Source organism: Nerophis lumbriciformis, linkage group LG28 (assembly GCF_033978685.3).
Source record: "Nerophis lumbriciformis linkage group LG28, RoL_Nlum_v2.1, whole genome shotgun sequence".
Lineage (NCBI taxonomy): Eukaryota > Metazoa > Chordata > Actinopteri > Syngnathiformes > Syngnathidae > Nerophis > Nerophis lumbriciformis.
In genome coordinates, this window is record NC_084575.2 from 17082315 (window position 1) to 17094721 (window position 12407).

At 40.8% G+C, this 12407-nt stretch overlaps 1 protein-coding gene across 6 annotated transcripts in view; it reads left to right on the top strand.

Annotated features, from left to right (window-relative positions):
* Positions 1 to 12407, top strand: part of LOC133570942 (dedicator of cytokinesis protein 3-like) — a 100455-nt gene that overhangs the window by 42409 nt on the left and 45639 nt on the right. For 4 of the 6 annotated variants that reach the window (XM_061923790.2, XM_061923791.2, XM_061923792.2 and 1 more), the window contains exons 21-26: positions 1595 to 1695; positions 3978 to 4059; positions 9401 to 9571; positions 10913 to 11056; positions 11343 to 11535; positions 11697 to 11824. In XM_061923790.2, coding sequence (XP_061779774.2) covers positions 1595 to 1695; positions 3978 to 4059; positions 9401 to 9571; positions 10913 to 11056; positions 11343 to 11535; positions 11697 to 11824 — 819 coding nt within the window. The remainder of the gene's footprint in view (positions 1 to 1594; positions 1696 to 3977; positions 4060 to 9400; positions 9572 to 10912; positions 11057 to 11342; positions 11536 to 11696; positions 11825 to 12407) is intronic. The other 2 variants (XM_061923793.2, XM_061923794.2) reach the window with 1 other exon arrangement.

Genomic DNA, 12407 nt, shown 5'->3' on the forward strand with positions numbered 1-12407 from the left:
ATCATTTGTCTCTGAATGACTTAAAATGTTCTGTACTGTATTACAGACCAGCTAGCAGAAATAAAAACTGACTGACAAGTATTTAGTGTCACTGAGACGCTCATTAGCATAGAATGGAAAACAAATAATCATGTGACCTGACACAGACACACTCACCGTCTTTTTTTTTTTAAAGGGGAACATTATCACAATTTCAGAAGGGTTAAAACCAGTAAAAATCAGTTCCCAGTGGCTTATTTTATTTTTCGAAGTTTTTTTCAAAATTTTACCGATCACGCAATATCCCTAAAAAAAGCTTCAAAGTGCCTGATTTTAACCATCGTTATATACACCCGTCCATTTTCCTGTGACGTCACACAGTGATGCCAATACAAACAAACATGGCGGAAATAACAGCAAGGTATAGCGACATTAGCTCGGATTCAGACTCGGATTTCAGCGGCTTAACACTGTCTGATAAGATAATTACTAACAACTATGAACTAGGTTTACAGCATAAGAAATACATTTGGCAACAACATGCACTTTGAGAGTGCAGACAGCCCATTTCAGGGACGCTAAGAACATATATTTTTCCACGATTTCAGCACTCAGGTTAACCATACCTAAATAGACACAAAATACTGCATTACACAAGACTACCCGAATGTACTCGAATGATTGAAAAAAATAAATGTTTTTAAGCTAAATTATTGGTAAACACAGTTTATGTATAATAATTTACGTAAAACCGCGAGTAATGAATAAAGTTTTCATCAATTAATATATTCTGTAGACATACCCTCATCCGCTCTCTTTTCCTGAAAGCTGATCTGTCCAGTTTTGGAGTTGATGTCAGCAGGCCAGGGAAGCTAGGGTCGATATTCTTCTCTTGATCATCTTCGGTGGCATAAGGGACGGTGTGAGCCAAGACATCCAGGGGGTTTAGCTCGCTCGTCTGCGGGAACAAACTGCCGCCATTGCTTGCCGTTGTCCCTGAATAGCTCACACACTCCGGCAGATTCAATGGGGGTCTGGCGGCAGATTTCTTTGACTTTATCGTTGGAAATGCATCTGCTTTGAGTGTCGCAGGATATCCACACATTCTTGCCATCTCTGTCGTAGCATAGCTTTCGTCGGTAAAGTGTGCGGAACAAACGACTGACCATTTCGTCGGCTTTCCCCACAATTTCGTCCAATTTCTTGCCACTTTCGCATCTTTGGGCCACTGGTGCAACTTGAATCCGTCCCTGTTCGTGTTGTTACACCCTCCGACAACACACCGACGAAAGTGAGAAAATGGCGGATTGCTTCCCGATGTGACGTCACGTTGTGACGTCATCGCTCCGAGAGCGAATAATAGAAAGGCGTTTAATTCGCCAAAATTCACCCATTTAGAGTTCGGAAATCGGTTAAAAAATATATGGTCTTTTTTCTGCAACATCAAGGTATATATTGACGCTTACATAGGTCTGGTGATAATGTTCACCTTTAAGTCTCTGAAATTATGAGAAGAACATTTTCATACTGTAACTACCGGTTTTCATTTTTATTGGCCATTGGAATGCTGATCCTAGAATTCAACTATTTGACCCACAATGCATTTCTTCATCAGGTTTTCATCATCAACCTGCTCAGGGACAGCAAATACTTCCACTTCAGACCCGTCATGGACACGTACATCCACAAACACTTTGCTGGTGCTTTGGCTTACAAGTAAGTGTGTGTGTTTGTAAAAATGTTGATCATTACGCATGTTGTGTAATTGCTACCTAATTTTGTATATGTTAGAGCAAGAATATCAAACATGCGGCCCGCAAGATGAGTTTGCTCAGTGTAAAATTGAGCTGCATTTTTAAATTCAAGAAACTGCTGTTCTAAATGTGTCCACTGGATGTCGCAATACCAATTCTGTTAGGCAAGCAAATAGTTACATAGCAGCCCCAGAGTTTGACCTACAAGTAAAAATTCTTCACACGAATCAACAGACCGTATAAAATAACGAATGCACCTTTAGGGCAGTGGTTCTTAACCTTGTTGGAGGTACTGAACCCCACCAGTTTCATATGCGCATTCACCGAACCCTTCTTTAGTGAAAAATATATATATATATTTTTTCAAATTCAAGACAAAGTTATATGTTTTTGGTAACACTTTAGTATGGGGAACATATTCTAAGTAACAAAGAATTTAGAGTTTTTTGGTTAGGGTTAGGGTTAAAGTTAAAGTACCAATGATTGTCACACACACGAGGTGTGGCGAAATTATTCTCTGCATTTGACCCTTGATCACCCCCTGGGAGGTGAGGGGAGCAGTGAGCAGCAGCAGTGGCCGCGCCCGGGAATCATTTTTGGTTATTTAACCCCCAATTCCAACCCTTGATGCTGAGTGCCAAGCAGGGAGGTAATGGGTCCCATTTTTATAGTCTTTGGTATGACTCAGCCGGGGTTTGAACTCACAACCTACCGATCTCAGGGCGGACACTCTAACCACTAGGCCACTGAGTAGGTCCACTAGGCCACTGTTAGGGCCAGGGTTAGAGGGTTAGGGTTATAATAAGGCCATGCCGAATAAGGCATTACTAAATACTTAATAATGACTAGTTAAGAGCCAATATGTTACTCATTTGCATGTTAATAAGCAACTAATTAATGGTGAATATGTTCCCCATACTAAAATGTTACCATGTTTTATTACTGGTGCACAAAATGAACCGTGCATGAACATCACCTTGTTCAAAGAACAAAACCAACACAGTGCATAAACTCACAACAAATTACACACCTGCAAATCAGTCTGACTTCTGCTGTTGCCGTATCCGTAATACGCCGATAGGGAGAAGTTTTTATTTACACGATGAGTCAGGTGTGTCTTGACCTCCGCTGAACCCCTGAGCCCGACTCACCGAACCCCTAGGGTTCGATCGAACCCAGGTTAAGAACCACTGCTTTAGGGTGTAGGCTCAACCAGTGAGTACCTACCAAATCTGGTAGGTACCTTTTGGGGGACTGACAAGCACGTGTGTGCAAGATTTGAGCAATATTTGTTGAAAAACATGGCAGCCTTTAAGCAAAACATTGATGCGAAACCTGGCAACTAATTGTAAGTAATAGACTGTTTAATGATTATGCAACTTTGAGGATATTTGTATTACATACATGTATACTAGCATGTTTTCCAAAGCACCACAACCTAGACAGTAAAGTGGGGCTTTAAAACAAACAGGTGTAAAATAAACACTTAAAATGCTGAATGAGACATTGCACAGTGACATAGTTCTGTGAATATGATTGTCTTCTGTGAAAATTGAAAGAAAATGAATAATGGAAATGACAAATGAGGTAGTTAATACATCCATCCATCCATCCATTTTCTACCGCTTATTCCCTTCGGAGTCGCGGGGGGGGGGCGCTGGAGCCTATCTCAGCTACAATCGGGCGGAAGGCGGGGTATACCTTGGACAAGTCGCCACCTCATCGCAGGGCCAACACAGATAGACAGACAACATTCACACTCACATTCACACACTAGGGCCAATTTTTAGTGTTGCCAATCAACCTATATTTATTTTGTTTTCTGTTCAATCCTGGACGGGCTGTGACTTAAAGTGTTTTGTCAACAGGATTATTTGATTGTTCTATTTTGGGCCGAAGTAAAACAAAGAAAACAATCTGAACTTGTCCTAGTTGTATTTTTAAGTTGTCATGCCATGATTTTACTCGTCCGGCCCACGTGGGAATATATTTTCCTCCACGCGGTCCCTGAGCTAAAATTACTTTGACACCCCTGTGTTAGAGTGTAATATAATTGTATTTCTCAATAATATTTTCCTGTTACTTTGTTTTTAACTATTCAAGTATTTAAAGAACATATTTTGGAAGTCTTTGAACTCTATTGTAAAATTATTATGTCTAATAATAATCGATGTATATTTTTTGTGGAAATGAAGATCGCATTTTGTGAAAATCTGGTTATTGACAATGTTGCTTGTGTACCAGGGAGCTAATCCGATGTCTCAAGTGGTCTATGGAACGTTCTACTGAGGCGGTCCGACAGGATCACATCCAGGAAGTCATGAGGGTAACATTTGTCGTATTCATCTGAAATATGTGCATTACAGTGGTACCTCGGTTTTCATTATTATTAATTCATTCCAAAAGAGCTGATGAAGACTGAATCGTAGGAAACCTAAAACAAATTTTACCATCAGAAACAATCAAGCAATCAATCAATCAAATTACATACATTAATACATATACCGTATATTTACTGTATATATACGTTACGTCTTGAGATCCGATAATGGCTTTTTTGCCGATATCCGATATTCCGATATTGTCCAACTCTTAATTATCGATTCCGATATCAACCGATACCGATATATACAGTCGTGGAATTAACACATTATTATGCCTAATTTTGTTGTGATGCCCCGCTGGATGCATTAAACAATGTAACAAGGTTTTCCAAAATAAATCAACTCAAGTTATGGAAAAAAATGCCAACTTGGCACTGCCATATTTTTATTGAAGTCACAAAGTGCGTTATTTTTTTTAACATGCCTCAAATCAGCAGCTTGGAATTTGGGACATGCTCTCCCTGAGAGAGCATGAGGAGGTTGAGGTGGGTGGTGTTGGTGGGGTAGGGGATAGCGGGGGGTAGTATATTGTAGCATCCCAGAAGAGTTAGTGCTGCAAGGGGTGCTGGGTATTTGTTCTGTTGTGTTTATGTTGTGTTACGGTGCGGATGTTCTCCCGAAATGTGTTTGTCATTCTTGTTTGGTGTGGGTTCACAGTGTGGTGCATACTTGTAACAGTGTTAAAGTTGTTTATACGGCCACCGTCAGTGTGACCTGTATGGCTATTGACCAAGTATGGCTTGCATTCACTTGTGTATGCGAAAAGCCGTAGACATTATGTGATTGGCAGTGAAGGCAGTGCCTTTAAGGTTTATTGGTGCTCTGTACTTCTCCCTACGTCCGTGTACCACTCCGTACAGCGGCGTTTTAAAAAGTCATCAATTTTACTTTTTGAAACCGATACCGATAATTCCCGATATTACATTTTAAAGCATTTATCGGACATCTCTAGTTAGTTCAGGAAAACACGCAGAGGCCATTTAATCCCTACAAGCCTGTTTCGCAGGTTTCCCTGCTCTTCAGGGGATTTTTTTAAAAATCTGAAAAAAATCCTCTGAAGAGCAGGGAAACCTGCGAAACAGGCTTGTAGGGATGAAATAGCCTCTGTGGTTTTTCCTGACCTAACGTATATTCCGCTCTACCCCGGTATTGAGCACTGTATAACGGATAAACCACAGAAACCTTGACTATATATATGTATACACGTATATATATCTACAGCCCTTAATCACAAGTGTCTCAAAAGGACTTCACAAACTCACAACACCATCCCCTGATCTTTCTCTTTTCTCTTTTGTACCAATGATTGTCACACACACACGAGGTGAGGCGAAATTATTCTCTGCATTTGACCCATCACCCTTGATCACCCCCTGGGAGGTGAGGGGAGCAGCGAGCAGCAGCGGTGGCCGCGCCCGGGAATCATTTTTGGTGATTTAACCCCCAATTCCAACCCTTGATGCTGAGTGCCAAGCAGGGAGGTAATGGGTTTCATTTTTATAGTCTTTGGTATGACTTGGCCGGGGTTTGAACCAAAGCCACATCCAGACAAGGAAAAATTCAAAAGAACGTTGTAAATTATTTCCTTGTGTATCTCACCTTCTTTATCAAAGTGCTGACATTTGCAACTTTCTTTTTTTTTTTTTGCATAAAAAAAACCTTTTTTTGGCTTTCGATTCCATAGACTCATTCCCTCGGGGTCTTGAATGTTTTCCCAGCCAGGGACCCCCGAACTGATGGATTAGAGGGACCCCGAACTTATATATGCTGCATAAAATTGGGAGTGCTTTCTTAAATTCAACTGGTCCTAAAGGTACCTTGTTGTTGAGCAATACTAACTCATTAATAAATACTAGCTGGCAATTGGCACGCTAACCGTTAGCTAACAAGGAGTGCCCTAATTATTAGCTGGCAGCTTGAGCCTCTAATCACCAGCTGGAAACTGGCACGATAATGGCTATCGGACAACTAACGCCATAATCGCTAGCTGGCAACTGACAAGCTAATCCCTAGCTGACAACTAGCGCCTTAATTGTAAGATGGCAGCTTGCGTCGCGAATCTATAGCTGGCGTTTAGAAAGCTAATCGCCAGCTATATTAAATGCTAACATGATAGTAGTAATATCATTATTTATTCAGGGGTTTCATTCAAAACCTGAAAGGTACGGTGAGTAAGATGGCTATGCCACTGCTTGTCATGATCCTTGGTCCGGATCATGTTTTTGTGTTTTCTGTTAGTTTTGGACTCCTTGAGTTCCTGTTTGTGAACTTCCTTAGTTTGTTTTGGTTGCCATGGTTGCTCATTATGTTCACCTGTTTCTGATTAATGTTCGGCCGCTCACCTGCTACCCGAGCACTAATCAGAGGCATTATTTAAGCCTGCCTTTGCCGGTCAGTCAGGCTGGCGTCATTATTTGCTACAAGCACCGGTTACGTGAGTTTTGCCTTGTCTCTAGTTGTTTGCTTCATGCCTTGCTACATAAGTCTTGTTTGTTCTTGCTACAGTTAGCAAGTTTTTCACGTCCATAGTTTATGCTAAGTAGTGATGGGTTGATGAGGCGTAATGAAGCGTTTCGACACATTGCAAAACTGTATTAATACTGTGTCGATACTGTGTCACTAAATACTGACATCTGCTGGACATTAAAAATCCCTACAGGCAACCTATGGACCGACTCAACTGACACTGATTTTATGACCTAGTACAGGGGTCGGCAACCCGCGGCTCTAGAGCTGCATGCGGCTCTTTAGCGCCACCCTAGTGGCTCTCTGGAACTTTTTCAAAAATGTATGAAAAATAGAAAAAGATGAGGAAAAAAATGTTTTTATTTTATTTTAATATGGTTTCTGTAGGAGGACAACCATGACACAAACCTCCCTAACTGTTATAAAGCACATTGTTTATATTAAACATGCTTCACTGATTTGAGTATTTGGCGAGCGCACTTTTGTCCTACTAATTTTGGCGGTCCTTGAACTCACCGTAGTATATTTACATGTATAACGTTCTCCGACTTTCTAGGACGTGTTTTATGCCACTTCTTTTTCTGTCTCATTTTGTCCACCAAACTTTTAACGTTGTGCATGAATGCACAAAGGTGAGTTTTGTTGATGTTATTGACTTGTGTGGAGTGCTAATCAGACATATTTGGTCACTGCATGACTGCAAGCTAATCGATGCTAACATGCTATTTAGGCTAGCTATATGTACATATTGCATCATTATGCCTCATTTGTAGGTATATTTGAGCTCATTTAGTTTCCTTTAAGTCCTCTTAATTCAATTTATATCTCATGACACACTATCTGTATGTAATATGGCTTTTATTTTTTTGAGGCTCCAGACAAATTTGTTTTTGTATTTTTGGTCCAATATGGCTCTTTCAACATTTTGGGTTGCCGACCCCTGACCTAGTATAAACAATAATATAAACCAAGTCATTGTATTTCATTTAGGATTATTTCATATTTTCATTTCAATAAAAATATATTTTTATCTTTTTTAGATACAGTCAATAAATAATGTGAACATGTATCAAAACATGGAAATATAAGAGAATTTGTTGTAAATGAGGATGCTTGTGGACTGGGATTTTTTTTTTTTTTTTTACACATTGTTATTGAAAAAAAAACATTTTCTCTTCTTAGTTATTATTTCTCCGGCTGTAGAAAAGACCCGCTCACAGGGCACAGAGGAGGGAGGCGTCAGTGCGACACAGTTCGCGTATCGGTCACGTGACCGAAACCGCTTATGATCGGTCACGTGACTTTCTAAAAGCGGTACGCGCACCGACACAGGGTTTTGCTCTATGAGCTCGACGCATGCGCCGATGCATCGGTGTTGCCGGACCCATCACTAATGCTAAGTGTTAGTTTAGCACCCAGTGCGATCGGCACTTTTTTCCTTTTGCTTGTTTTCTGTTTTTTGGTACTTCGCGTTATTTTTGTGAATAAATCATGTTTTTACCTGAACGCTTTGTCCGGAGTGGTCCGTCTGCATTCCTGGGAGAACGACCCCGCATAAAGATGCGACCCAGACGTGACAGAATGACGCCAGCCTGACTGACCGTTAAAGGCAGGCTTAAATAATGCCTCTGATTAGTGCTCGGGTAGCAGGTGAGTGGCCGAACACTAATCAGAGACAGGTGAACATAATGAGCAACCATGGCAACCAAAACAAACTCAGGAGGTGCACAAACAGGAACTCAAGGAGTTCAAAACTAACAGAAAACACAAAAACATGATCCGGACCAAGGATCATGACACTGCTATTTCTAAACGACACCACAGTGAGTTAGAACAATGTTAATGTGTATTTAAAGTAATTTGCATTTGTGGATAAATTGCGAGTGAAATATAAAAAAATATATTCCAAACATTTCAGGACCCCTCTGCAGTACTTCCATGGACCCCCTAGGGGTCGCAGACTCCTTGTTGAAAACCTCCGGACTAGTTTCGTACGCCCAATGTTTGGCTGTACAATACCGAGATGGTGTACAAAGATTCTGCACTGCAAAAACTGAAATCTAAGTAAGATTAAATATCTCAAATAAGGGTGATATTTGCTTATTTTCTGTCTAATAAGATAATTCTTCTCACTAAGCAGATTTTATGTTAGAGTCTTTTACTTGTTTTAAGGGTTTTGGTCCTAAATGATCTCAGTAAGATATTACAGCTTGTTGCTGAGATTTGATGACCTATATTGAGTAAAACATGCTTGAAACTAGAATATCAACTGTTGCAAAGCTGTGTCATCAACACTCACAAGTATAAAACTGCTTTTTTAAAGTAATAATTTCTTACTTCAAGCATGAAAAAAAAAATCATGATGCCGAGCGCATATCATTACGTCAAGATATTGGCACTAGCATTTACTTCATTTAAGAATATTTTTCAACATATTGAGCAAAAAGGTCAATTTTTTTTTTCTACCAAGAAAAGTGCACTTGTTATTAGTAAGAATATATTAATTTAAGGTATTTTTGGGTTCATTGAGGTTAGCTAATTTTACTTGTTTTGGAAAGTCTTGACAAGGTGGATTTTCTTGTTCTATTGGCAGATAATTTTGCTTAGTTCAAATAAAATACCCCTAATTTCTGTATTTTTTTTTCTTGTTTTTGAAAACTGACTTTTTGCAGTGTGAGAACATTTGCGCTAAAAACAAATAATATGGAAAAATGGGGCGTCCGAAAACCAAAGTACTACTGTATATTCACAATATATCGTATGCTGTAGGTTTAAATGCCATTGTTTACTGACCCAAAGCTGAAAAACGGCCAACAGGCTCTGGAGTATCTGTTCAAGTTCATCATTCAGTCTCGGATTCTTTACTCCCGTGCCACCTGTGGGATGGAGGAGGAACAGTTCCGGAGCAGCATCCAGGAACTTTTCCACTCAATCCGTTTAGTTATCAGCCTGGACCGACCCACCTGTGAGACCCTCATCTTCACACAGGTGAACAGACCACTAATCGTTTTCATCTTAGATAAGGTTTTCAGGTGCAAGGCGATTAAAAATGTTGATTTTCTGATTTAAAGGGGAACATTATCACAATTTCAGAAGGGTTAAAACCATTAAAAATCAGTTCCCAGTGGCTTATTTTATTTTTCGAAGTTTTTTTCAAAATTTTACCCATCACGCAATATCCCTAAAAAAAGCTTCAAAGTGCCTGATTTCAACCATAGTTATATACACCCGTTCATTTTCCTGTGACGTCACACAGTGATGCCAATACAAACAAACATGGCGGATAGAACAGCAAGGAATAGCGACATTAGCTCGGATTCAGACTTGGATTTCAGCGGCTTAAGCGATTCAACAGATTACGCATGTATTGAATCGGATGGTTGTAGTGTGGAGGCAGGTAGCGAAAACGAAATTGAAGAAGAAACTGAAGCTATTGAGCCATATCGGTTTGAACCGTATGCAAGCGAAACCGACGAAAACGACACGGCAGCCAGCGACACGGGAGAAAGCGAGGACGAATTCGGCGATCGCCTTCTAACCAACGATTGGTATGTGTTTGTTTGGCATTAAAGGAAACGAACAACTATGAACTAGGTTTACAGCATATGAAATACATTTGGCAACAACATGCACTTTGAGAGTGCAGACAGCCCAGTTTTCATCAATTAATATATTCTGTAGACATACCCTCATCCGCTCTCTTTTCCTGAAACCTGATCTGTCCAGTCCAGTTGGAAATGCATCTGCTTTGAGTGTCGCAGGATATCCACACATTCTTGCCATCTCTGTCGTAGCATAGCTTTCGTCGGTAAAGTGTGCGGAACAAACGTCCAATTTCTTGCCACTTTCGCATCTTTGGGCCACTGGTGCAACTTGAATCCGTCCCTGTTCGTGTTGTTACACCCTCCAACAACACACCGACGAGGCATGATGTCTCCAAGGTACGGAAAACAGTCGAAAAAACGGAAAATAACAGAGCTGATTTGACTCGGTGTTTGTAATGTGTTTGAGAAAATGGCGGATTGCTTCCCGATGTGAATAATAGAAAGACGTTTAATTCGCCAAAATTCACCCATTTAGAGTTCGGAAATCGGTTAAAAAAATATATGGTCTTTTTTCTGCAACATCAAGGTATATATTGACGCTTACATAGGTCTGGTGATAATGTTCCCCTTTAAGAGAAGTTTCTTCCACAGCTTGTTTGATTTTTGGTCTGCTTCTTTCACCCTGGATTCTTCCTCGCTTTCTCCGACAACCTCCATCGATTTCCCATAATTCCTTGATATTCCTTTGGGGGGGGCGCTCTCCCTTTTATACATTTACACTCAGGGTCCCCAGCCTGGTCAAGGCCCAAGTCAGGCTCCACCTCTAGGCCAAGCCCCACTCCCTCCACCAGGCCAGGGTACCGGTGGGGGGCAAACCGCCTGTGCTCAGGTGTCGAGCGCCAACACCGTGCGGCCGCCACCTGTGTCAGTAAGTAGATGCGTGGATGAAATCCCCGCCCTGTGCTCATCGGGATGGCTCGCTCGTGTGTGAAATCCCCTTCACACAAGCAGCAGAAAATGTTTATTTTCTGTCCATTTTTGTTTTGTTTACTTCTCTTTTCCCTGACGACTGACAAAGATTTTTTTTGTGCTGGAGCTGATGTTCCGTTGTTATTGAGCAGCAAGCGCACAAAATGAAACATTGGCCACTGATGTACTCTCGCCTGTGATGGTCTCGTGGCGTCAATGTCAGTTTTGGTTCTGACCCCTTGCAGGCTGCGCTGTTCAACTCTTTCCCGACCATCTTTGATGAGCTGCTGCACATGTTTTCAGTCCAAGAAGTGGCAGAGTTTGTGCGTGGCACTTTGGCCAGTTTGCCGTCCACGCTGCACATCGGACACTCCATGGACGTGGTCAAGCTGCAGTCTATTGCTCGCACCGTGGACAGCAGGCTCTTTTCTTTCCCAGGTAACCTTTTGGACAGTTTTGGTAACAGTTTGGACTTTATTGTTTTGAGTGGACGTGTGATAATACATTTTTTTTTATCATGCACAAAGTCAACTGATCAACTGTTCATAACGACGCACTTTCTCCAAACCAATACACACGTGTGTATGTGTGTTTTTTAGAGTCTCGAAGGATTCTACTCCCTGTGGTTCTTCATCACATTCATCTCCATCTGAGGCATCAAAAAGAGCTGCTGATGTGCTGTGGGATTCTCACTTCCCTGTTCTCTGTGATTAAGACCACCTCACTGGTAACCCCCCACCACACACACACACACACACGCACACACACTGAATTGTTTTTAACCCAATGCGCCCCCAATTTAAAAAGTTTGGGGACCCCTGGTATTGATAGTACTGCTAGTCTACACCATGCTCATGTTAGAATAAACGCCAGCCAAGGACATTAAAACAACATCTAAACGGCAGAAGCTGCTGATGATGTGTTTGACAGAGAAACAGCTCAAAGTAGATACCACAGAAGTTCACTTTCCAAGGTAAATGCTGTACGTTATTACATTTAGAGATTTCGTACCTTCTTGAGACCTCCGAAAAAAATGCCTACCTCTTTCGGACCACACTTTTTAAGATGTATAAAGATTTGTATTTACAACATTAATAATATATACATACTATGCCCATATAAAAACGCTTGTTGTGAAAACTGAGTTGGAATTTCACAGGAAAAAGGTCACAATTTCACAAGAAAAACTTAGAATTGTGGCAGTATTATAATAAAAGTCGTCATTTTACTCAACGCAAGGAAAACTGAACATTTGTCCAATATTATGATGAAAGTTGGAATTTTACTCAATAACAGTCGCAATTTTACAA